At 40.0% G+C, this 27,128-nt stretch overlaps 1 protein-coding gene across 2 annotated transcripts in view; it reads left to right on the forward strand.

Annotated features, from left to right (window-relative positions):
* The first annotated feature begins 161 nt into the window (after positions 1-161).
* Positions 162-27,128, forward strand: part of BRWD1 (bromodomain and WD repeat domain containing 1) — a 152,917-nt gene continuing 125,950 nt past the window's right edge. Inside the window, exons 1-11 of one of the 2 annotated variants that reach the window (XM_008056772.1) lie at positions 162-470; positions 597-685; positions 829-888; positions 11,720-11,870; positions 13,921-14,019; positions 14,384-14,544; positions 16,257-16,478; positions 23,133-23,233; positions 24,555-24,625; positions 25,758-25,858; positions 26,952-26,992. In XM_008056772.1, the coding sequence (XP_008054963.1) occupies positions 422-470; positions 597-685; positions 829-888; positions 11,720-11,870; positions 13,921-14,019; positions 14,384-14,544; positions 16,257-16,478; positions 23,133-23,233; positions 24,555-24,625; positions 25,758-25,858; positions 26,952-26,992 (1,145 nt within the window). In that variant the 5' untranslated portion in view covers positions 162-421. The remainder of the gene's footprint in view (positions 471-596; positions 686-828; positions 889-11,719; positions 11,871-13,920; positions 14,020-14,383; positions 14,545-16,256; positions 16,479-23,132; positions 23,234-24,554; positions 24,626-25,757; positions 25,859-26,951; positions 26,993-27,128) is intronic. The other variant, XM_008056773.2, reaches the window with a different exon arrangement.

Below are 27,128 nucleotides of genomic sequence, written 5' to 3' on the forward strand. Positions count from 1 at the left end.
CCGCCGCCTCACAAAGGCCGACGGCCGCCTTACCGCGCGCAAGGATCTCGGGCCACGCGCGTTCCCCTCCCCCACTCTCCGCCGCTACGCCGAGCCCAGGCCTCTGCCCATCGGCCACATTCTTCTCCCCGCGACCCCGGAGACGGGGGTAGGAGGCGAGGTTCGCTTTTCCGGGCAGGGCGTGACTTCGGACGCTCCTGTAGCGTCGGGAACTGCCTCTTTCCCAGTACGCCGGGACTACTTTTCCTCTTCCGCGGACGGACTACATCTTCCCCTGCGGAGGCGTCGGAGCCTACCGGCGCGCACGGCATGGCGGCGGCGGCGCGCGCCTGAGGAGAGGGGACGCTGGCCCGGTCAGGCCTCAGCGCGGCCTACACACTTCGCTCGCCCGCTGGCTCCCGTCTCCCGTCCCGCGCCGGCCATGGCGGAGCCCTCGTCCGCCCGACGCCCGGTGCCTCTCATCGAGTCCGGTAAGACGCGGGGTCGTGCCACCCCCGCCCCGGCGCCCCCGAGTCCTCTGCGCCCCCGGGTCCTCGGCTCCCCGGCCCCGACCCCTCCCCACACGCTCTTGACCCGACTCCCCCGTCTTCCCGCAGAGCTGTACTTCCTCATTGTCTGGCACCTATCAGCAGGCCCTTGTCAGAAAGCAGCCCAGGTGCTGGTGCAGGAGCTGGAGCAGTACCAGGTCTGTGCCCATCCGTCCCCGCGCGTCCCTCGCGTCCCTCCTCCCGACCTTGCCCTGAGGGATGCTCGCCCGCGGCCCCCGCCCCTTCCCGCTGCGCCAGCGTCGGAGCGGTGGTCACTCGTGTGCGTTTCGTGTCTTTCCAGTTGTTGCCGAAGAGGTTGGACTGGGAGGGCAACGAGCACAACAGGAGCTATGAGGAATTGGTGAGCATTGGACGTGATTCCCCCGTGCTATCCGCGCGCCGGACCCCCGCCCCTGCCCCTTGTCCCCTGCCCCTTGTCCCCTGCCCCTCGCGGAGACTCCTGCCCGGGGGGGTGAAAGGTGTAAGCCGCTCTCTGGGGCGGGTGACCAGGGGCGGCCTTGGGGACGGCGGGGTTCACCCCAGAAGAATTTGTTTTTTTGTTTTTTTGTTTTTTTTTTGAGGCGGCTCTGTTTGTTTTGGTAGGAAACAAGTCATTGGGGGGCGGCGCGGGGCCGAGGTGAGGGGTGACACTCACGCGGAGGTCCTGCTGCAGGGGTGGGTCTCCAGGTGCGGCTGCCTATGGGGTGTGTGTCGTGCACCAGCTAGCCATTCAGCGGGGCGCTTTCATCGACTGCTTCCCGCTACCCGACTTGCAATTCGAGCTCTGATTGGTCTGTCCTCTTTTGCCCCGCCCAGGTCTTGCGGCCACTTGTTCCCTAGGAATAGAATTATTGGTCTCTGAAGGTGGAGAAATGTTCCTGCGTTTAGCTTTTTATTTTTTTCCGCAGCACCGTAATAAAAATCTTGCTGCTGTGTGAATATGCGACTCCAGTAGTTTTGCTCTTCTGTACCGTACAATATTTGTTGCATGCTTTGGAAAGTTGATTTATTTTGATGAGTTTTACAGTGATACTGCGGCATATAATTTCATACAGGCTTTATTGAATAGGCAGGTTTGTTTTTTCTGAGCACTATTTACGTGTATTGTATGTCTCTTTTTCTTAGACTTTGTGAACTTCTTTAGTTGCACTCATGACTCGTTTTAGATATAGCAGTTGCAGGAATTTGTCTTTAGTGTAATAAAACATTTTTCCAGAAAATATTTTCGTCAGTTTATATATTAGAGTAAATCATTTCTTTAATTGCCTCGTGATATTCAGCATCTTGTATAAGGAAAACAGTTGGGGAAAAAAAGCTTCTGAGTGATCTTTTACTACAGTTCTAAAACCTGTATAAGGTAGTAGGATATTACCATTCTTGAATTAAACAAAAAAAAAAGAACTAGACTAGGGAATTTGTCGTCTATATGAATAGTTAAGTATTAATACTTGAGGCCTGGTGAAAGTACAAAGAGTTTAATATTTGCCGCCTTAGAATATGCTTGATGCAGACACTTAAAAATAGGTATTTTCAAGAGAATGGTTTCCAAAAATTTTGACAATACCAGAGTTTATTTTCCTGAGTTTGGCATTTTTAGATCTTTTTTAAGTCAGGGAAATGTTAAAAGGACTGCTCTGTTCTATGGTTTTTATTCCTTTTTTTTTTTTTTTTTTGAGACAGTGTCTCACTCTGTCCCCCAGGATGGAGTGCAGTAGGGTGATCCCGGCTCACTGTATACTTCACCTTCTGAGTTCAAGTGATCCTCTCACCTCAGCCTCCCAAGTAGCTGGGACTATAAGTATGCTTCCTCACAACTCGCTAATTTTTTAAAATTATTTTTGTGGAGGCAAGGTCTCGCTGTGTTGCCTAGGCTGGTCTCAGATTCCTAGGCTTAAGCAATTCTGCCTCGATTACAGGCATGAACCATGGCAACCTGGCCTGTTTTTAATATGAAATAGCCTTACCAGTGAGGCATAAAAGCTTACATGAGCATTCTAATAGCATACAGTCCTGCTATTAGAAAATTACTTAACTTTTGATATAAGACTAGCGCTGTAACTACTGGAGAAGTTACTGTGTGTGTTGGAGGTTTTCTCTGTTGCCCAGGCTGGAGTGCAGTGGCACGTTCATGGCCACAGCAGCCTCAACCTACTGGGCTCAGGTGATCCTTCTGCCTCAACCTTCCAAGTTACTGGAACCACAGGCGTGTACCACCACGCTCGGCTAATTTATTTACTTATTTATTGTAGAGACAAGGTCTCACCGAATTGTCCAGACAGGTTTCGAACCCCTGGACTCAGGCAGTCTCTTGCCTCTGCCTCCCAAAGTGCTGAGATTACAGGCGTGAGCCACCGGGCCCGGCTTATAATATTCACTTTCTGTTTGAGGTATATTATTGGGAATCTTTAAACAGAAAAATAGATTAATGGCCCAACTACCAAGTACCCATTTTCCAGCCTAAGTGATTATCAAAGGATGTTACATCTGTTGTTTCCCCCTCCTTGTTTTTAAGCACATTCCAAATAGCCATTCATTTCATTGGTTATCATGGTAGAATATTTTAAGGCAAATTTCAGACATTATTACATTTCAACTCTAAATTATTAAGTGCATCCCTATAAAATAAGGACTGTCTATTATACCACCTAGTGCCAGTATCACATTCTTTAGTCAGGTTTTCTCTTTGTTCCCTGGATGTCTTTTTACATTTAGTTTAATTTTTTTTTTTTCCTTTTGAGTTGGAGTCTCACTCTGTTGCTCAGGCTGGAGTGCAGTGGCATGTTCATGGCCACCACAGCCTCAACCTGCTGGGTTCAGGCGATCCTTTCACCTCAGCCTTCCAAGTAGGTAGAACTATAGGCATGCGCCACCATGCCCGGCTAATTTTTTGATTTATTGTAGAAACGAAGTCTCACCAAGTTGCCCAGCTGGTCTCGAACCCCTGGACTCAGGCAGTCCTCTCGCCTTGGCCTCCTGAAGTACTGGGATTACAGGCTTGAGCCACCGCACTTGGCCCTGAATTGGTTTTCAGACAAGATCCATACATGAACTGATGGAGTATATCTTAAATCTTTTTGTGTCTTGAAACTGGTTTTGTTTTTCTGCCATTGATTTACTGGAGACTGAGTCATTTGTCCTGTAAAAGTTTTCACATTTTATATTTAACTAATTGTTTCCTTATGATTTTAACTTGTTCCTTTTTCTCAGTGGTTTTCAAACTTGGATTAGAACCATCTGGGAGCTTTATAAAATCTAGATACCTAGAGTGTTCCCCAAACCAGTTAAATCAGAATCATTGTGTTGGGCCTGGATATTAGTATTTTTAAAGATTTTCAGGTGATTTTATTAGTATTTACAAAGCTACAATATATCTTGCACTTGTGACTATGCTGTTATTCCAACAGTATTTGGGGGCAAGAGTATTTTTGGTTCTTTTGCTTCTTACAAGTTAGGTACGTTGGCTAATGTCTATAAATAATCCCAGTAACTTGGGAGGCCAAAAGTTAAGACCTTTTTTTTTTTTTTTGAGTTGGAGTCTCACTCTGCCTCCCAGGCTGGCGTGCAGTGGCACACTCAAGGCCATGGCAGCTTCGACCTGCTGGACTCAGGTGATCCTTCCACCTCAGTCTTCCAAGTAGCTGGAACTGCAGGCATGAGCTGCCACACCTGGCTAACTTTTTAAATTTACTGTAGAGATGAGGTCTTGCCAAGTTGCCCAGGCTGGTGTTGAACTTATGGGCTCAGGCAGTCCTCTCACCTCAACCTCCTAAAGTGCTGGGATTGTAGGTGTGAACCACTGCGCCCAGCCAAGATCATTCTTTAAAAAAGAAAAAAACCTTATCCTGGCTTGTTGGATCACTTTGTTAGTTTCAACTGAGGTGGAAGGAGCCGCCCTCTGGAGATCATTCTCTACCTTGTTCTATCTGTAACCCAAGGAGGGCCTCTGTGGTGCACTTGGAATGGAAAGTTTCTTCCAGAGCTGCCCTATGACTAGTTTTTGACTCTATGCAGTTGATGCAGTTAGTGGGAGAGAATTGGGGTGGATGCAGACTGGTGACTGTGGCTCCTCAGGATTCTCATCAACCAGTGGCCATTAAGTTTGAATAGTTTTTTCCTTGTCTATTTTCTTCTTATTCTTCCTGCCGCTCTACTAGGGTTGAAAGCTGTCTTTATATTCTTTTTTCTGTTCACAGAGGGGCTCCTACTTTCTGGGGTGTAGATAATTTAGATTTCTTTGTTTCCTCAGCTGTGATGGGTTTTAAAAATTTCTTAAATTTGTCTAGCTTGTTCTCATTGTTCAGATGAAAGCAGTATTTTCTCATGTTATCTCCTTTTGGTAGTTGGAATTAAAAAATGATTATTTAAATTTGAAATTATGAGATTTATAGTTATCTGTAGATCATCTATAGTTATAGATATCTGTAGGTACATCTACCTTTAGTTCCTACCACATAGTAGGCTGTCAATACTTGCTAAAAGAATTAATGTAGAGATGTGTGCCTCAATTGCAGACCAATTAATTTTTACTATTAAATGGCCGTGAGATAAGTGGAAGCTATTATCTTCCTTTTTTCAGTTTCTTTTTTTTTGAATTGACATTTCATTTAGGAACAAATCTTCCTGTTATTATTTACCGTCTTGTGTAGCAATGTGCAAGTTGCATTTTGAATACAAGAATTGTGTTTTAAAATTGTATAGTAACTATAGCAGTGCCAGATGAATTTTGCTTGAAGTGTTACTTCAGAGTTTGGCTGAGACTTTTTTTTTTTGAGTTGGAGTCTCACTCTGTCGCCCAGACTGGAGTGCAGTGGCCGCTCCTGGCCACCGCACCCTCGACCAGATGGGCTCCGACGATCCTTCTGCCTCAGCCTTCCAAGTAACCGGAATTACAGGCATGTGCTACCACGCCCAGCTGATTTTTTGATTTATTGTAGAGATGAGGTCTCGCCCAGGGGGGTCTCGAACCCGCAGGCTCAGGCACTCCACTCACCTCAGCCTCCCAAAGTGCTGGGATTACAGGCTGAGCCACCGAGCCCGGCTGAGACTTTCATTTTAGTATTTGTGATGGAATTAGTGAATGAAATTTGAATGTGAGACTCTAATTGTCTAGAAAAAATTGTGTTGATTTTGATGTTTGCATCTATTTGATTTAAAAAATATCTGAAAGCCACTTTGACTGTAAAATTCTGTGATACTCCTGAATTATCTTGTTGTCATTTTTATTTTATTTTTATTTATTTATTTATTTTTTGAGTTGGAGTCTCACTCTGTCACCCAGACTGGAGTGCAGTGGCTGCTCCCGGTCACTGCAGCCTCGACTTGCTGGGCTCCGGTGATCCTTCCGCCTCAGCCTTCCAAGTAGCCGGAACTACAGGCACGTGCTACCACGCCCAGCTAATTTTTGATTTATTGTAGAGATGAGGTCTTGCCAAGTTGCCCAGGCGGGTCTCGAACCCGTGGGCTCAGGTAATCCACTCACCTCAGCCTCCCAAAGGTGCGGGATTACAGGCTGAGCCACCGAGCCCGGCTATTTTTATTTATTTATTTATTTATTTTGAGTTGGAGTCTCACTCTGTTGCCCAGACTGGAGTGCAGTGGCATGTTCCCGGCCACCGCAGCCTTGACCTGCTGGGCTCCGATGATCCTTCTGCCTCAGCCTTCCAAGTAGCTGGAACTACAGGCGCCGCACTACAGTGCCCGGCTAGTTTTTGATTTATTGTAGAGACGAGGTCTCACCAAGTTGCCCGGGCCGGTCTTGAACCTGCAGGCTCAGGCAATTCACTCACCTCGGCCTCCCAAAGTGCTAGGATTACAGGTTGAGCCACGGAGCCTGGCCTGTCATTTTTATTAAAATGCAATATAGCTAATTACAGTGATCCATTGATGGAGAATCGGGTTTGTGTTTTTAGCTCTGCACCTTTTTTTTAGACTTTAATTAACTGAGCAGTTTATTTAATGCATGTTCCTTTTTTTTTTTTGTCTGTAAAGTGAGGAGTTATACTTGTAAGGTCTAGTAAGTTAGTGTATACCAAGTGCTTAGAATAGTGCTTGTTAGATAATTATCACTATTTAACAATTTCTTTTTTTTGTAAGAAAGCAGGATTTAGAGAACAGAAAAGCTCCCAGAGCAGGAGGGGATCCAAGGGAGTTGCTTAGCTATTATTAATGAAGTGAGAAATTAGTAAAAATCTTAAAACACTCAGTGTTTCTAGCATGTTGTAAGTGCACAATATTGCCCATTTTTGCAAATGTGGAATGTCAGTTCTTGGAAAGTAACTTGTCCAAGGTGCTATAACAAGTTAGGTGTAGGGTGAAGGATGTTAACCATATACTCTGTGGCTCAGGAGAGTCCTTTACTATCTTTTTCTGGTATGTTAGTTAAATTATTACTGGTATATTTGAGACTGGATTCCAAATTGAGATAATTTTGCCTGAGCAGTACTTTGTAGTAAAGACTGAACTCAAAGTCTTAAAGTTTGCCTACGTAAATGTTTGAGGATACCGATAAGGATCTTTTCCATAGAAGTGTAACTAAAAATTGATATGTAATTAGCCTTTTGTGTATGCACTAATTACATATTAGTTCATTAGTCTTTCTCCTGTAAATGGTAACTTAAAATTGTCAATGTTAAGTAAAAATAGCTTATGTTCATTGTGGAATATTTTGAAAATGCAAAAGCAATGAGAAAATAGAAAAAGTACTGAAATGAGAAATGTTTATTTTTCTTTTTGCATATACTCTAACAAAAAATAGCATCTTCAAAAAGTTATATTGTGCATTCCTTTTCATTTCACAGAAACATTTAACCATTTGCTTATTTAGCATTTTGTTGGTTTTCAGTTTTCCATTAGTGATTCAATGAGTGTCTAAGTTGCATGCAACTATATATTTATTTCTCTACTCAGTCAGTGTCACTTAACAGTGGGGATATGTTCTGAGAAATGCATTGTTGGGTGATTTTGTTGTGTGAACATTTTAGAGTGTACATACAGATACCTGCCTAGGCTATATGGTGGACCCCATTTCTCCTCGGCTACAAATCTGTATGCATGTTAGTGTATTGGATATTGGAGGCAGTTGTAACACAGTGAAAAGTATTTGTATATCTAAAGATAGAAAAGACAGTAAAAAGATAGTATTCAAGATAAAAAGTGATATAAGGCACTTAGCCTTGAATGGAGCTTGCAGGACTGGAAGTTGCCGTGGGTGAGTCAGTGAGTGAGTGGTGAGTGGATGTGAAGGCATAGGACTTTACTGTCTACTACTGTAGATTTTGTTAACACCGTCCACTTAGGGTACAGTACATTTATTTAAAAATATTTTTATTTCTTGTATAATATTAATCATAGCGTATTGTGCCTTTTTCACTTTATAAACTTTACTTTTTTTTTTTTTTGAGTCAGAAACTCACTCTGTTGCCCAGGCTGGAGTGTGATGACTCCTTGCTCAGGGCCACCACAGTCTTGACTTGCTGGGCTCTGGCAATTCTTCCACTTCAACACCTTCCAAGCAGTTGGAACTACAGGCTTGTACTACCACGCCCGGATAATTTTTCTTGATCTATTGTAGAGATGAGGGCTCATCAAGTTGCCCAGGCTGCTCTTTAACCCCTGGACTCGGGCAATCCTCTCACCCCAACCTCCCAAAGAGCTGGGATTATAGGTGTGAGCCACTGTGCTCAGCCTATATCCTTTAACAATTTTTTTGACTTTTGTAATAACATTTAGTTTAAACACAGATACATTGTATAGCTGTGGAGAAGTAATTTCTCTCTTTATATTCTCATTCTTTTTTTTTTGAGTTGGAGTCTCACTCTGTCGCCCAGACTGGAGTGCAGTGGCCGCTCCTGGCCACCGCACCCTCGACTTGCTGGGCTCCGACGATCCTTCCACCTCAGCCTTCCAAGTAGCCGGAATTACAGGCATGTGCTACCATGCCCAGCTGATTTTTTGATTTATTGTAGAGATGAGGTCTTGCCCAGGCGGGTCTCGAACCCGCGGGCTCAGGCAATCCACTCACCTCAGCCTCCCAAAGGCATGGGATTACAGGCTGAGCCACTGAGCCCAGCTGAGACTTTCATTTTAGTATTTGTGATGGAATTAGTGAATGAGATTTGGATGTGAGACTCTAATTGTCTAGAAAAAATTGTGTTGATTTTGATGTTTGCATCTATTTGATTTAAAAAATGTCTGGAAGCCATTTTGACTCTAAAATTCTGTGATACTCCTGAATTATCTTGTTGTCATTTTTATTTTATTTTATTTTATTTTTATTTATTTATTTTTTGAGTTGGAGTCTCACTCTGTCACCCAGACTGGAGTGCAATGGCTGCTTCCGGCCACTGCAGCCTCGACCTGCTGGGCTCCGGCGATCCTTCCGCCTCAGCCTTCCAAGTAGCTGGAACTACAGGCGCGTGCTACCACACCCAGCTAATTTTTGATTTTATTGTAGAGATGAGGTCTCACCAAGTTGCCCAGGTGGGTCTCGAACCCTGGGCTCAGGCAGTCCACTCACCTCAGCCTCCCAAAGTGCTGGGATTACAGGCTGAGCCACCGAGCCCGGCTTATTCTTATTCTTTATAAGTTTTTTCTGTTTAAAAAATTTTTAATTTTGTTTTTAACATTTAAAGTTTTTTGTCAAAAACTAAAACACAAACACATTAGTGGTGGGCCTACATAGGATCTAGGATCATCAACATCACTGTCACCTCTGCATCTTATATTTTGAAGATCTTCTGGCTTCTTTCAGCATAATTTTAAGATTTGTCTGTGTTGTATGCTATCAATAGTTCATTTCTTTTTATTGCTGAATAGTAGTCCATTGTATAGTTACACCACAATGTGTTTATTCCTCCACCTGTTAATGAACATTTGGGTTGTATTCACTTTGGAGTTATTGAAAAGAAAACTGCTAAGATAGTGTATAAACCTTATATGGACATGTGCTATCATGGGTAAATATTCGAGTAGAATAGTTGACTTTATGGTAGGTGTATGTGTAACTCTGAGAAACTGCTGAACCCCTTTCCAAGGTAGTTGTACAGTTTTACATTCCCATCATCTATTATTGTTACTCTTGTTCTGATCAGTGTTTTTAATTTTAACCATTCTAATAGGTATGTAGTGGTATTTCATGGTTCTTATTTGTATTTCACTAGTTACTAATGATGTTGAACATCTTTTTTTTTGGTCATCTGTATTATTGTCTCTGGTGAAATGCCTTTTCAAATCTTGTGCCCATTTTTTAAAAAGTAAATCATTGAGTTTTGAGAGTTTTGGAGAGCTTGTTTGGAGGTTCTAGCAGGGGGAGCACAGCTACTTGAATACCCTTGACTGAAGAACAGTCCTATAGCAGGGATGGTCGTCCTCTTTTTTGGTTTTTTGATTTTGGAGTCTTATTCTGTCACCTAGGCTGGAGTGCAGTGGCATGCTCACAGCCACCACAGCCTCGACCTGCTGGGCTCAGGTGATCTTTCTGCCTCAGCCTTCCAAGTAGTTGGAACTACAGGTGTGCACCACCATGCCCAGCTACTTTTTATTTTTATTTTTTTGAGTTGGAGTCTCACTCTGTCGCCCAGACTGGAGTGCAGTGGCCGCTCCCGGCCACCGCAGCCTTGACCTGCTGGGCTCCGGTGATCCTTCCGCCTCAGCCTTCCGAGTAGCCGGAATTACAGGCGTGTACTACCACGCCCGGCTGATTTTTTTTGATTTATTGTAGAGATGAGGTCTCACTGCCCAGGCGGGTCTCGAACCCTCGGGCTCAGGCGCCCAGCTACTTTTTAAAAAATGTTTTATTTTTGTAGACATGAGGTCTCGCCAAGTTACCTAGGCTGGTCTCGAACCTGTGAGCTCAGGCAGTCCTTTCACCTCGGCCTCTCAAAGTGCTGGGATTATAGGCGTGACCCACCACGCCCAGCCCATCATCCTCTTTGATAGAGCACCCAGCTTCATGGAGCCGTGCAAGAAGGAGGGACATTTGCCTAGCCACCCAGATTAGCTGAATCCACCCCGGTTATCAATGGGTTGATAGATGTCGCAGCCAGATTGCCCCTTTACATATTCTGGATGCAAGTCCTTCATCAGATATATGCTTTGTGATTATTTTTCTCAGCTTGTAGCTGTCTTGTCATTCTCTTTCTCTTTTTTTTTTTTTTGAATTGGAGTCTTACTCTGTTGCCTAGGCTGGAGTGTAGTGGCATGCTCACAGCTACTGCAGTCTCGACCTGGTGGGCTCAGGTGATCCTTCTGCCTCAGCCTTCCAAGTAACTGGAACTACAGGCATGTGCCATCAGGCCCGGCTAATTTTTTGATTTATTGTAGAGATGAAGTCTTGCCAAGTTGCCCAGGCTGGTCTCGAACCCATGGGCTCAGGCAATCCTCTCACCTTGACCTCTCAAAGTGCTGAGAATATAGATGTGAGCCACCGTGCCTGGCTTTGTCATTCTCTTAACAGTGGCTTTTGAAGAACAGAAGCTGCTGGTTTTTTGATGACATTTAATCAGTTAATTTTTTCTTTTGTGGGTTGTGCTTTTGGTGTGTTGTATTAGAAATCTTGCTTAACGCCAGATCATAAAGATTTTTTCTGATATTTTGTTTAAGAAGTTTTCTGGTTTTACAAATGATCTATCTTGAGATAATTTTTGTTTATGGTGTGAAGTATGGATCAAAGTTTGTTGTTTTTTTATTTTTGGCCAGTGAATATCCAGTTGATCCAGCACCATTTGTTGAAGACTATCTTTTCTCCACTGAATTGCCTTTGCACCTTTGTCAAAAATCAGTTGTCTATATATGTGCAGGTATACTTTTGGACACTTTTTCTTTAATCTCTTTGTCTATCTTTATACCAATCCCACTCTGTTTTGATCACTGTAACTTTATAATAGGCCTTGAAATCAGATATTATTAGCCCTGGAACTTTGTTTTTTTTCAAAGCTACTTTAGCTTTTCTAGGTTATTGGCATATAAGTTTTAGAATAAGATTGTCAATTTCTACAAAAAAAGTCCTACTGGAGTTTTATTATGGGCTTGAATCTGTAGACCAATTTACTCTTTATTTAAGTCTTTGTAAATTCCTATATGCATGTTTTTATAGTTTCAGTTATGCGTATTTTTCATGTTTTGTCAGACTTACCCTAAATAATAGTTTTTTATATTGTCAACAGTGTTGTCATTAAAACTTACTCTCCAACCAGGTCTTGTCCAATAAGCATGTGGCTCCTGATCATCTGTTGCAAATCTGCCAGCGCGTTGGTCCTATGCTGGATAAAGAAATTCCACCCAGTATTTCAAGAGTCACTTCTTTACTTGGTGCAGGAAGGCAGTCTTTGCTACGTACAGCAAAAGGTACCTTAATTTGAAGAAGTGTTCTGCTTTGTATTAATAGCTTAATAATTATTATAATTGTGAAGTAATGTAAGCATTGTGGAAGAAAGGTTATAATGTAACTATAAATCATGCTGTGGACTATAAAATTCTCTGCATTTAGCATAGGACATTGAATTTTATTACATAAGTGTTTAATGGGTCCTTCTGCTTTTAAAACATTGGCAAAGATATAGATGTTAAGCTGAAAATCTTGAATTTATTCTGAGATGTGTTTGAGGTTTTATCAATGTGAGTTCTTAATTTTCCATTTTGTAGCTCACTCCTAATTTCATTGAATGTAATTGTATGTGTCTAATAAACTCTTTAAATGCTAGAAGTATTTCATTTGATATTTAGGTTCTGAAAGCCCTTTGTTATAAAGGGAAGTGATTTTCTAAATTTGGTAGCAGCTTGAAAACAAGCACCAAAAATGTAAAATTGCATGATTCTTTTTTCACTAATTTAATTTTTTTGCAAAGTTATGTGCTAGTAAATGTTTGGAATTGCTATTCTTTTTTTGTTAGCTTGGTATAAATGACTTAGACTAAGTATATGTATGTGATTTGATCTATGTACACATGTGGCTAAACTGCTAATGGGTAAGATTGTTGGTTTTTCTGATCCTGAGCATACATCGGGTTCATCCCATCATTATTTTTTGTTATGAGCTATTACTGATGTGATGCTACCTCTTAGATGCACCACCAGTATAAAGCTTACCTGAGAAAGAACAACCCTCCCACTTGGTTTCGTGCCAGACTGGTTTGTCAGCTTTAGTTGTTTGTTAGTGCTCTATAGCCATGCCACACTATGGCTCTAATCAGGAAATTGTTTATATTCTTCCTTCTCCTATGTCCCTATTCACTTTGTAATTATTTTATTTTAGGTGGTTATTTAATAGTTACTTGGGTAGCCTGTTTTTCTTTGTTTACTTTTGTCAAGCTCAATGTTGTTTTGTGATGAGCACTGCTTTAGAACTGGCAGACCTAGACTTCAGCAAGCTGCTCTAGGGTAGGGGCCATATTTCTCTGTTTTGTACTAGTGCCACAAGAGGATGCCTTGTAATTGCTCTTTGGTCATGATAGTGGTAATTAATCTATTCATGTAAACGCAATATGCCTGTTAGTTTGGGGCACCCGAGGCTCAGTAGAGATTTAATATGATGCCTTCCCTCCCTTTTCTTCCACTTGTAAAGAAACTAATTTCTAGCACAGCATGACTGCTCATAACCTGTGTTCTGCTGCTAATTCCTACAGAGGAGGGCAGACTTTTTTTTCTTAGTGCATTTGCTGGTAGGTCAGGGAGGGATGGGACGTTTGAATTAGTGTTTAGACTCATAGAGCCTACATATGTGCTCTTCTGTAAAGGATTATCTGTGATCCTAAAACAAAAGGAAAGCTATTAATTTTAATTTGTCAATACTAAGCAAAACATGACTAAAGTCATGGCAGTATTGGCCAAATTAATTTAAAAACTGAAAAATTCAGGAATTTTCATATAAATCAAATAAATAAAATTTTTCCATTTTTGAAAAGTTGCATCAGTTGTAAGACTATCTTTAATACTGTATACTATAATTCTACACTGAAAAATAAATGCTTATTTGGCATTAAATGGGACTTGGAATCAAAAGATCTGGTTTTATGATTCATCTTTAGTAGTAATTTGCTATGGATCTCTTTAAAGGTCCTGGAATCTTTGAGCCTCAGTTACCTCACTTGTAAATTGGCAGAAATACCTACCTCACAGGGTTGTTGTGAGGATTCAATGAGATAATGTATGTTGAAAGCACTTTGTGAATTGTAAAGTGCTACACAAATGTTAGTTGTTGTTGCTGCTGTATCTGAGATGTCTTAAAATTTTTTTCCTTCAGAAATAGTCTAATAAACCTCCAGGGCTTTTCTGTTAAAGTATATTAGTTGGTAAAACTTTGAATAAACAGTTTATTACAATATACGTAAGTATTCTATAAAATCTTTCTTGGGGTTAACTTTCAAGATTTTATGTGTATCTAAAATTCATTTTAAAGACTGCAGGCACACAGTTTGGAAGGGCTCTGCCTTTGCTGCTCTTCACAGAGGAAGACCTCCTGAAATGCCGGTGAATTATGGCTCGCCACCAAATCTTGGTAAGTGAGGATGACCTTTGAGATGTCTGAAACTGTTTTTTACATTTCTTGACAAACTCTATAAATATTGCACTAAAATTTAAAAGGAAGTAATTGGTACTGTTGTTGTTTTTTCAGTAGTAAGTATCAAATTTCAAATTTATTATTTTCTTAAAATAATTTTAAAAATAATTAATGAAAAACAATCTTATTGTAGTTGGAAGTCTGTATTAATTAATATACTAGAATAGAATTGGGAGAAAACTGTGTCCTTAGGGTTTCATGAACGTAGATTTTGTGACCCTCTAGAAATTGTTTTGGAGTTTTTCTTAGCTTTTTACGTATTGGCTCTCCCTTAACCCTTTTCATTGTTTTTATTTCCTAGTGGAGATACATCGAGGAAAACAACTCACAGGGTGTTCCACTTTTAGCACAGCATTTCCAGGAACTATGTATCAGCATATAAAAATGCACAGAAGGATTCTGGGACATCTGTCTGCTGTTTACTGTGTAGCATTTGATAGGACAGGACATAGAATCTTTACAGTGAGTTAACATTTTAAACTCAATTTGATATCATCTGTAGCACTTTAGTGTGCTTCAGAATAATCTAGGAAATTTTATAAAACATGTAGATTCTGTGTTTCTCATCCAGAGAGATTTTGACTCAGTAGGTTGATGTGGGATGCTTGAATTTGTGTTCTTAATAAGTACTCCAAGTGATTTAGCTGCAGATAGGACTAAGTGCTGTTTTGAGCTTTTCATTTCAAGTAGTAGTTCTTAAGTGTGGTCATTAAGGATACTGAAAAATATATATGCCTTCCGGGCGTGGTGGCTCACGCCTGTAATCCCAGCACTTTAGGAGGCAGAGGCAAGAGGAACCTGGGCAACTTGATGAGACCTTGTCTCTACAATAAGTCAAAAAAATTAGCTGGGCGTGGTGGCACACACCTGTTGTCCAGCTCCTTGAAAAGCTGAGGCAGAAAGATTGCCTGAGCCTGGGAGGTTGACAAGGCTGCAGTTTCTGTGAATGTACCAGTGCACTCCAGCATGGGTGATAGAGTGGGAGTCTGACTCCAAAAAAAAAAAAAAAAATTGCACACACACGCACATACCCCTAATATTTCCCCTCTGGCACATTCTAAACTTACTGAATTAGATTAATCTGTAGTTAATCTGAACATGTATTAACTACAAATCCACAAAAAGAAAAAACCCCAGGCTGGTCAAGGTGGCTCATGCCTATAATCTCCGTACTTTGGGAGGCTGAGGTGAGAGGATTGCCTAAGCCCTTGGGTTTAAGACCAGTCTGGGCAACTTGGCGAGACCTCATCTCTACAATAAATCAAAAAATTAGCTGGGTATGGTGGCGCATGCCTATAATTCCAGCTACTTAGAAAGCTGAGGTGGAAAGTTCACCTGAGCTCAGCAGGTTGAGGCTGCGGTGGCTGTGAGTGTGCCACTGCATTCCAGCCTGGGTGACAGAGAGAGACTCCAACTCAAAAAGCAAAACAAAACAAAACAAAACCCTCCACCAGAATCCCAAAGCACTACAGGATTAATCACTGATTCATGAAAATGGATTGATTATAAACTAATCTTTTATTCAAGTAAGTATTATAAAATTACATGAAAATGTTTGAAAATTAATTTACCATTTTAATGCTTTAAGGGAAAATTAGGATATTTGAGAAGTTTAACTTTCATTTTGTTGGTGAGAGATTCAGAGTAGATACTCAAATATTTGTTTGCTGTCCAGTGTTTGCTGTCCAGTTTGCTGTCCAGTGCTATAAATACGGGATTATTATTTGATCACATAAAGGGAAGGTTCTGTTCCCACCATTTTTGTGTTTTTGAGATTGCCACTTAGTCTTGTTTCTCAGCCTTTGAAACATAGATCTGTTCAATAGTCATCAAATTATTTAGCTTGGTGTGAACTAGACTAACATTTAACCATTGTTAGTTGATACAGGTGAACCATGAACTTTTAGCTGGACTTATTACTTGGCAGAGAATTTGGAGGATAATAGTATTTATAATGTAGTCTGTCCCATAGCAATGATAACTTGACAGTATATTATTTCATAAGTGTTCTGACCCTGAGTCATAATTTATCATATGACTATAGCATATTCTGTAGTTGGGAAGAAAGAAGTTATAGGTACTTACTTTAGTTGGCATATAAAAGGTATTCCTTTAAAATGATTAGAAAGACTTGCTGTACTTACATTTAATTTTAGGTGTATTTTTTTTCTTAGGGTTCAGATGATTGTTTGGTAAAAATTTGGTCCACACATAATGGCCGCCTATTATCTACATTAAGAGGTCATTCTGCAGAAATTTCAGATATGGCAGTAAACTATGAGAATACAATGATTGCTGCAGGGAGCTGTGATAAAATCATCAGAGTTTGGTGCTTGAGAACTTGTGCCCCAGTTGCTGTACTCCAAGGACACACAGGATCGATTACATCTTTACAGGTAAACTTCTAACTTAGTGGGCACATTTGTGTTACCACCTTTTCCTTTAAATTACTTTCTTGGAGATCTTTATACGTACGGCTTGTGGAGATGATTATTTTATAAGCATTGGTGATATTGTAAACTTTCGAATGTAAAATATATTAGTAATTAAAAAATAAAAAATAAATATTTTCTTGGGTGAGCATGGTGACTCATGCCTATAATTCCAGCACTTTTGGAGTCTGAGGTGGGAGGATTGCTTGAGACCAGGAGTTCTAGACCAGCTTGAGCAACATAGGGAGACCCCTGTTTGTATTTAAAATAAGTAAAAAATAAAAGTCTTTCTTTGGAATTAAAAAAACAGTAAAAATGTGTAGTAATTATATGGTCTATTTAAGTCACTTGCATAAATCATGGAAGGGTGATGTGGTAAATACCTAATGTAGTAGATAGGGCTTTACATAAAGGCTTATTGTTCCTTTTTGGAGTTTGTGATTGAACTGGATGAGTGTCAGTAGCAAACTGGTGATAGATTATCTTTCTATTTTAAAACTTATGGATTTTGGCAAGTTGAGTAAATTTGCCAAAACATAATTGTTTTCACAGTAAATGCAGGATGATTTTGAACATACACAAAGTAGACAGTCCCATAAACCCATGGTCAAGTAAGTTTTCCCTAACCACTACAACTTGTACCTAAAGCAAACCCTAGATTTCACGTTGTTTTTTACTGCAAATATTTCAGTGTGTATTTCTACAAGATAGCATTTCCTTTTTTTCCTACATGTCAGATGATATGGGAGGAAAGAATTCCTTTTTCTTTAAAAATTTTTTTATTTTAATAAAAATGGGTACAATTCGGGGTTAGGTATACAATACACATGTTCATTATGCAGGTACCCTTGTTGATGATGTGTGGGGGTTCTCCCCCCCATTCCTTAACAACTACAACACTATTACACTATTTGTTGATCTTTAAATTTCCCATTGTCTGATAAACGGTATTTTACTTAGTTTGTTTGAGTCAGGAGTAAATCAAAGTCTGTACCTTATAATTGACTGTTGTAGATTAAAAGAAACTTAAAACATAAATTTCACCCTTCTGCACATTTATTTATTTATTTATTTATTTTTTGAGTTGGAGTCTCACTCTTGTCACCCTGTCTGGAGTGCAGTGGCCGCTCCCGGCCACTGCAGCCTCGACCTGCTGGGCTCTGGCTATCCTTCCGCCTCAGCCTTCCAAGTAGCCGGAATTACAGGCTTGTGCTACCATGCCCAGCTGACTCTTTTTATTATTTATTGTAGAGATGAGGTCTTGCTGCCCAGGCGGGTCTCGAACCCGCGGGCTCAGGCAATCCACTCACTTCAGCCTCCCAAAGGCGCGGGATTACAGGCTGAGCCACCGAGCCCAGCTTCCTTCTGCACATTTAAATGATCTTGAAACTTCTTTGCTGAAGGAACTAGGTTGTTGTCTGTTGCGTTTCTCCACAGTTTGAATTTTGTCAGTTTAGTGGAGTATTTTTAGTATGCTTTTCTGTTTTTCTTTAAGTTGGTTATTGGATCCAGAACGGTGGTTGTTTGTAACATGCAGGAGGACCACCTGGAGGGCTTGCTTAAAACAGATTGTTAGGACCATCCTCAAGGATTATGATGTAGCTCTCTGGGGTGGGGCCTGATAATTTGCATTTATAACAAGTTTCCAGATGTTGCTGCTGCTTTCCACAGGCTGTGCTTTGAAGATCACTTATCTAGAGAATTGATCACATTGAGGTGTAGTTCTTCCATTAGAAGACACAAAATATCTGGTGTCTCTTGGTATTACCCAGTGATGACCCACTGCCTTTAAAACATTACTGGTGCTATTCTATCACTTTTTGAAAATTATATTTTGTCAGGTTGAAGTAAATTGTTAGATAATTTGTAAGGCTTTTTTTTTTTAATTTTTAAAATTTTTTTTGAGTTGGGGTCTCACTCTGTCGCCCAGACTGGAGGGCAGTGGCTGCTCCCGGCCACCACAGCCTTGACCTGCTGGGCTCCGACGATCCTTCCGCCTCAGCCTTCCAAGTAGCTGGAACCACAGGCGCACGCTACCATGCCCGGCTAATTTTGTGATTTATTGTAGAGATGAGGTCTTGCCAAGTTGCCCAGGCAGGTCTCGAACCTGCAGGCTCAGGCAGTCCACTCACCTCAGCCTTCCAAGGTGCAGGATTACAGGCTAAGCCACCGAGCATGGCAATTTGTAAGGCTTTTAAGGGCACACTGGTGCCTCCAATTTGAATTTAGTTAATACTTGTAATATTTTTATAAACCTTTTTACCCAGACCTTATGTTAGTGATGCCTGAATAGATTTGATGTGAAGTTTTATGATAAAAAGTGACTTTTCTCTAGCTGTCTTATCAATATTCTGAAAGAATAGAAACCAAATAGCTATTTTTGAATGAAGATAGTTATAATTGAAGATTTTGATTTGCCCATCTATTTTTAGTTAAGAAGTATATTGTTCTCTGGTAGTTTCCATAGTTTGAAAATTCTAGCTAAGTTTTACAAGTAAATATTTTATAATTTTTGAATCTATAGGCAATATAGCAGTAAATAAGAAAATTTAGACTTTGAGAGGGCATCTGTCTTAAAACCATTATGAAATTCTTAAGTGTGGAAGTGGAGTTCTGGTCTTTTCCTAAAGTGATTCTTTTAGTAATGGAGGTTTACATGCATTTATCCTGTACTGATTATATCTCAAAAATGTACTTGGATGATAGTAAATTTTTATGTTATCAGAAGATTCAGCATTGCTTGCTATTGGTTATTTTGAAGTTCAAAGTCAAACAAATACATGCTTTTAGTTCTTTTTTATTTTTTTTTTTTTTTTTTTGTGAGTTGGAGTCTTACTCTGTCGCCCAGACTGGAGTGCAGTGGCCGCTCCCAGCCACCGCAGCCTTGACCCGCTGGGCTCCCGTGATCCTTCCGCCTCAGCCTTCCAAGTAGCTGGAACTACAGGTACGACACCATGCCCGGCTAAATTTTTGATTTATTGTAGAGATGAGGTCTCGCCAAGTTGCCCAGGCGGGTCTCGAACCCGCGGGCTCAGGCAATCCACTCACCTCAGCCTCCCAAAGGTGCGGGATTACAGGCTGGGCCACCGAACCAGTTGCTTTTAGTTCTTAATCTTTTTTTTTTTTTCAGTTGGAGTTTCACTCCGTTGCCCAGGCTGAAGTGCAGTGGCATGCTCACGGCCACCCCAGCGTTGACCTAATGGGCTCTGGCAGTTCTTCTGCCTCAGCCTTCCAAGTAGCCTGAACTAGAGGCACTAATTTTTTTGATTTATTGTAGAGACGATGTCTTGCCAAGTTGCCCATGCTGGTCTTGAACCTGTGGGCTTAGGTAATCCACTCACCTTGGCCTCCCAAAGTGCTGGGATTACAGGTTGAGCCACTGTGCCTGGCCTAGTTCTTAATCTTTTTAAATGTATTTTTCACTGTTACTTGTATATAGAAGCATAGAACCCCTTCTTCCTCCTCTTTTTTTTTTTTTTTTTTTGAGTCAGAGTCTCATTGTTGTCCAGGCTGGAGCGATCATGGTTTGCCACTTCCTTTGGCCTGGACTCAGGTGATCCTTCCACCTCAGTTTCCTAAGTAGTTGTGACTACATGCACACATCACCATGTCTGGTTAATTTTTTGATTTTTTTGTAGGGATGAGGTCTCATTATGTTGCTTAGGCTGGCCTTGAACTCCAGGACTCAAGCAGTCCTTTCACCTCTGTCTTCCAAAGTGCTAGGATTAAGGTGTGAGCTATCATGCCTTGGCCTCATTTTTTAATTACAGTAATTTTTTTTTCAATTTATGAGAAAAGGTACAAGTAATATTATTTCTTGAAAGATTTGATAGTTAAGAGCAAATAAGTAAAAAACTTCCTAATCTTACCCACTGGAAGTTATTACTGATAATATTTTAGTATGCACCTCTCAGGGATAAGCATTATAAAAGGTTACTTAAGGCTGGGCGTGGTGTCTCATGCCTATAATCCCAACACTTTGGAAGGCTGAGGTGAGAGAATTGCCTGAGCCCACAGGTGTGAGACCAGCCTGGGCAACTTGGCAAGACCTCATCTCTACAATAAATCAAAAAATTACCTGGGCGTGGTGGCACATGCCTGTAGTTCCAGCTACTTGGAAGACTGAGGCAGAAGGGTCACCTGAACCTAGCAGTTCGAGGCTGCGGTGACTTTGAGTGTGCTACTGCACTCTAGCCTGGGCAACAGTGTGAGAATCCAACTCAAAAATAAATAAATAAACAAACAAATAAAAGATTACTTAATTTCCATTCTGGAAAATGTTAGCAGTAAAGCATAGTCAGGTTATAACCAGCAGTAGGACCCTTTATCTAAAAGGATATCAAGTGAACATTTCTCAGGAGTGAAAGGTGTAATGTGTAGATGACTTTTTACTAGGTTTCCATTTTATAACAACTAGGAAAGCTGGATAAAGGTGAAAATATAGCTGAACTACCTGTATAATGAGAAATTATTGCATTTTCTTTCTTTTTTTTTTTTTTTTGAGTTGGAGTCTCACTCTGTCACCCAGGCTGGAGTGCAGTGGCACGCTGCTCGCGGCCACTGCAGCCTTGACCTGCTGGGCTCAGAAGATCCTTCCATCTCAGCCTTCCAGGTAGCTGGAACCACAGGCATGTGCCACCACACCCGGCTCATTTTTTAATTTATTGTAGAGATGAGGTCTCGCTATGTTGCTCAGGCTGGTCTCGAACCCCTGAGCTCAGTCAGTCCTTTCCTCTGCCTCCTAAAGTCCTGGGATTACAGGCTTGAGCCACTGTTCCCAGCTAGGAATTGCGTTTTCAACATGCTGTAGCTAAGGAAAGCCCAGAGAGAGGGGAACCTTTTGTTTGGAGGCATTTTCCAATTGCATAGGAGGTGGTCGAGACACTTAGCAGAATTTTTGCAGAGATTCATGTAGTTGGAGGAGGGTAAAAATTGTGATTTAGGGCCTATTAGGGAGAAAAGGGGTCTTGATAAAGACCCTTGTTTTGAAGTTGAGAACCACGAGAGTTTCATTCTTTTTTTTTGAGTTGGAGTCTCACTCTGTCACCCAGACTGGAGTGCAGTGGCTGCTCCCGGCCACCACAGCCTCTACCGGTTGGGCTCTGGCGATCCTTCTGCCTCAGCCTTCCAACTAGCTGGAACTACAGGCGTGCGCTACCATGCCTGGCTGATTTTTGATTGATTGTAGAGATGAGGTCTCGCCAAGTTGCCCAGGTGGGTCTCGAACCCGTGGGCTCAGGCAGTCCACTCACCTTGGCCTCCCAAAGCGCTGGGATTACAGGCTGAGCCACCGACCCCAGCCCTTTTTTTTTATAAGTCAGAGTCTCACTCTGTCGCCCAGGCTGGAGTACAGTGGCACGCTCATGGTCACAGTACCCTGGACCTGCTGGGCTCAGGCAATCCTTTCACTTCAGCCTTCCAAGTAGCTGGGATTACAGGCATGCGCCACCACAACTGGCTTTTTTGATTTATTGTAGAGATGAGGTCTCACTAAGTTGCCTTGGCTGATCTTGAATCTGTGGGCTCAGAAAATCCTCTCACCTTGGCCTCCCAAAGTGCTGGGATTTTGGTGTGAGCCACCCCGCCTGGCCAGCGAGTTTCATTCTTTGAGTATGGTTTAACCAGAAACCTATCTTCATAGAAACTAAAGCCCAGCTTCATATCATTTTAATGTTTGTGGATTAAGTAATTTGGGTTGCTAGTGCCCTTGATCTCGCTGCAGGCTATACATGGAAGTTACCTTATTTTTTTATTTTTTGAGTTGGAGTCTCACTCTGTCACCCAGACTGGAGTGCAGTGGCCGCTCCCGGCCACCACAGCCTCGACCTGCTGGGCTCTGTCGATCCTTCCGCCTCAGCTTTCCCAGTAGCCGGAATTACAGGCATGCGCTACCACGCCTGGCTGATTTTTTTATTTATTGTAGAGATGAGGTCTTGCTGCCCAGGCGGGTCTCGAACCCGCGGGCTCAGGCAATCCACTCACCTCAGCCTCCCAAAGGCGCGGGATTACAGGCTGAGCCTCCGAGCCCGGCTGGAAGTTACTTTAAAGGAAGGGAACATCTACAACCTCAAATTATTTATAATATCTTTTATATAATGATGACACTCAAATATAATGTACAACAGTAGACATACTTGACCAGAAGCAAAAGAACATATGATAGATACAATCTCAGAGAATCCAGGCAGTGGATGTACAAGATACATTTTGGGAATATATGTGCTTAATATGTTCAGTTAATTAAAATAAATAGAAATGATTTTGGCAGAGAACTGAAAATTAGTAATATAATTGAATTTAAGAATTCAGTAGGTGATTTTAACAGCAATGGACCCAATTGAATAAATTGAAGAAAGAATTAGTGAACTGGAAGTGAGGTCAGAAGGAACTGTTTTTCTGGTTAATCTTAATTATTCAGAAAATATCGTATTGAGATAATATTACATATAAAATAATGTAGAGAGTTTATGAATTTTTATTATAATAGTATTATGTTTATTTTGGTTTCTTGTGTTTTATTTCCTTAGAGTTTTAATTGAAGTTAACTTTGGAAAACTGTTAAACTGTAACTTGGGTAGTAATTCTAGAAACTGAATTGTTTATGTTAATACTTTTTAGTTTAGCCCAATGGCCAAAGGTTCTCAAAGATACATGGTTTCTACGGGTGCCGATGGGACAGTTTGCTTTTGGCAGTGGGATTTAGAATCCTTGAAATTCAGGTTAGTAGCTTTAATTATACAAGTTTTCTTGTTAATATAGTTACAACTTACTGCCTAATGGAATAAAGTTTGATTATAAAGAGAAATTACGCATTGTTGCCTTTTTACTTTTGAATTCAATTTTTATTATTTATAGCATATGTGCCATATTGACTATTTTGCATAATTATTTAGATAGTTGAATGCCTAGACACATTGGCTTATGCCTCTAATCCTAGCACTTTGGTAGGCTGGGGTGAGAGTTTGAGACTAGCCTGGTCAACATAGTGAGACCCTGTCTCTTAAATAAGGTAAAATAAAATTTAGATAGTTGGATATGTAAAAGAAGCATTGCTTTTCTGTGTTAGAACATTTTTTGTGAAAACAAAGACTTTTTTTGTTTGTTTGTTTTGGTGTATCATCAGAAATTCAGACATGGATTATAGACTGTGCTGTCAAGTCACCAGCCACATGTGATTATTGAGCACTTCTATTGTGGCTAGTGCAGTTGAGGAACTGAATTGTTAATTTAAATTTAAAAACTGATACTTGATTCTTCTACTAGAAAATTATCAAGTGTGTTTTGAGCAACTTAAGTGTGAGAAATTTTCAACAATAAATTTTAGGAAATCTGAATATAGACCAAGTATTTTTGATGAAAATTGAATCGTCAAGTTGAGCTGTATCATTAAAGTCAGATATGTAGTGGAAAATTTCAGATTTAATATGAAAGAATCTAATCTCATTAAAATTGTATTAATATTGACTACATGTTGATAGGACATTTTGGATATATTGGGCTAAATGATATAACATTAATTTGATCTCTTTATACTTTCTAAAAATGTGGCTGCTAGAAAATTTACAGTTACATATGTGGCTTGCCTTCCACTTCTGTTGGACAGTTCTATACCCTGGTGATTGTAGATTTTGCAGCTTTGATTATGGGCTCACTTAGACTCTGAGCTTTAGTTACTTATCTCAAAAAATGGGGTTAGGCCTACTCTTTCTGTTTAGTAGGATTGGCATGAAGATCAGGTTTGGATAGTGTTTTCTAAAATCCATCTAGATAAAATAGCATATGTGGAAATATTTGGTATACAATTATTTGTAGAAATGGCTGAATGTGGTACGCCTCTGGTTCCCAACTACTTGGGAGGCTGAGGCAGGAGGATCCTTTGAACCTGAGAGTTTGTGTCTAGCCTGGGCAGCATAGAGAGATCCTATCTCTTAAAAAAAAAGATTATGGTATTTAAATATACTAGATTAAAACTGTTATTTTAAACTGTATTAAAAGTGGTAAAAATAATATATTTTAAAGCATTATCTTCTTTTTTTAAAGTCCACGTCCTCTGAAGTTCACTGAAAAGCCTAGGCCAGGCGTTCAAATGCTTTGTTCTTCTTTTAGTGTTGGTAAGATCTTCAATATTTTTTTTCTTAGTTTTAGCTTTTATTAATTGACCACTTTACTGCTAAGAACCTTTATTAGATAGGTGGTAAATGACTTCTGATGTTCATTTAGATAGGTTTAATTTATGATTGATGTTCATTTAATTAGCCTTTTTCTTTTCTTCCGGTCCTGTATTCTGCCTTTCTCTGATTTCTAAAACAAAGACTTATTTTTTAATTGTTAGTAATCAGAGTCAGTGATATAAGAGATGGCTGGTAAAAAGGAAGCATGGGTGTCCACATGAGTAATTCCTATGCCACGTTCCACATGTGTATGATATTGTGACTTTCTTCTAACAGGCTAAATTGTGTACTTTTGGTAGTTAAAATTTAATTTCCACACATAATATTTTCCACACATAATATCACATTTATTTTCCACACAAAATTATTCTTCTGTTTCTTTTCTCATACAGTGAACCTTGTGTGGTAACATTTCTTTTTTATGGGGGGAAAGGCCGAAGACTTCATATTCCATAGATAGGGTTAGGTATGTAGTTGTTGAAAGCAGAACTTCATTTGTTCGGATGTTTTTAGAGCACTGGCACTTAATTTGTATATTGCCACATTTAATAATACAGGGGGGAATATTGTGAACTTTTCCAGATTGAATTAATTTTGCTTATTAAAGTAAATACAGTTTTCTAAATTCTTTATATAGTGAGTTAGAAAATGGATCTGAGCTGGGCACTGTGGCTTATACCAGTAATGCCAGCACTTTGGGAGGTGGAGACGAGAGGATTGCCTGAGCTCAGGGGTTTGAGACCAGCCTGAGCAACATGGTAAGACCATGTCTCTACAAAAAAAAAGTTAGCTAGTGCATGCGTGGTGGCGCATGCCTGTGGTTCCAGCTGCTTGGGAGGCCGAGGCAGAAGGATTACCTGAGCCCTACAGGTTGAGGCTGCGGTAGCCGTGAGTGTGCCACTGCAATCCAGCCTGGACGACAGAATGAGACTCCAACAAAAAGAAAATGGATCTGTTGAGATAAACTTAGTTTTGGAGCAAAATATCATGCTTTTTTCTATGTTTTAATATAAAAATTTGTTCAGATATTTGTTATAAACTGGGTATTTAACCTTTAATATTTTTATTTCAGGTGGTATGTTTTTAGCAACAGGTAGCACTGATCATGTAATCAGGATGTATTTTCTCGGTTTTGAAGCACCTGAAAAAATTGCAGAACTTGAAAGCCACACTGTAAGCATCCATGTTTTAAAATTCTATAGATTGTTAATACTATTACTATTATTGCTAAGGGGAATTTTTATTGGTTCTAATTTTACTTATTTGTTGAACGAATGAATTTTATTTTAATTTTTGATGTGGTTATTAGATTTTGAAGTATTAAAAGTACTAAAGTATTAAATCAGTTACCTTACTGAGATAAGTTGGTTGTGATATTTTAATTTTTTGCTAAATTCTGTTTGATAGTTAAAATATTATTAAAATTACAAGATTTTTGTAGATTTGTAAGGAGGAAAATGTCCAGGTACAACATGGTTTTTATTAACAAAATTTTCACCAATAAGTTACTTAAATGACTTAATTTTAACTTAGGCATAGAAAGGTGGAATATCTTTTAAAGGGAGAAAATCATTGGCAACTCAGATTAGCTAGCACTTGGAGAGTACGAATATTCTACATTGGTTATTTTAGCTTTCTGTCCAAAATCTTGATTATGACAGTTGATCTGGATGAGTAATTTTCAAATAGGCCTACTTATATAACAAAGTTCATGAAATCAGAATGCTGTTTTCTTAATGTATAGTAAGATAGTTAACTGTCAGTATCTGGAATACTAGTCAGGTCATTTTCTGTAGGAAATTATAGGGAAGCCAGGCCACATCTAGAGGTTGTTTGCTAAACATAGATTCAGATCACTTAAAAACATTATTTTTTGGTACATAAATCATCAGTGTTAAAACAACTTATTTTTAGCTACTTTATAGTGTTTACATTTTGATCACCTTCAACAGATTTCATTCCACACAAGTCATTTTAAACAGATGTAAATGACAAATACCGGTTTAACTTTAGAAACAAGGTGTTTTTTTTTTTTTTCTTTTCTTAACTGGATGGTACCTGTCTTTGAAGTGAAACATATCTTAGTCTTTTCAAGTTTGTAGTTACTCTTTGCCATAAAGCTGTAAAACATGTTAAATGACAAGACTAAGCAGCACAAGTGCAAATCTTTCGAGTTAAAGCAAATGGGCATCTTACACTGAAACTTCTTTTCAAATTCACAATCTATGTAGATGATCGATTTTATGTTTGTTTTACCCCCTTTTAGGATAAAGTAGATAGTATCCAGTTTTGTAACAATGGTGATCGGTAAGTGTGTTTTTGTATTTGTGTGTGTGTTTTTAGGCAAATATAACATGGCATATATTAGTATAGCTGATATCACTTTGTAGATGTTTTCTCTTTATATTATTTAAATTGTTTAACTGAACAAAATTTAATAAGT

Source organism: Carlito syrichta, unplaced genomic scaffold (genome assembly GCF_000164805.1).
Source record: "Carlito syrichta isolate Samal-C Ts95f unplaced genomic scaffold, Tarsius_syrichta-2.0.1 Scaffold302518, whole genome shotgun sequence".
Classification (NCBI taxonomy): Eukaryota; Metazoa; Chordata; class Mammalia; order Primates; family Tarsiidae; genus Carlito; species Carlito syrichta.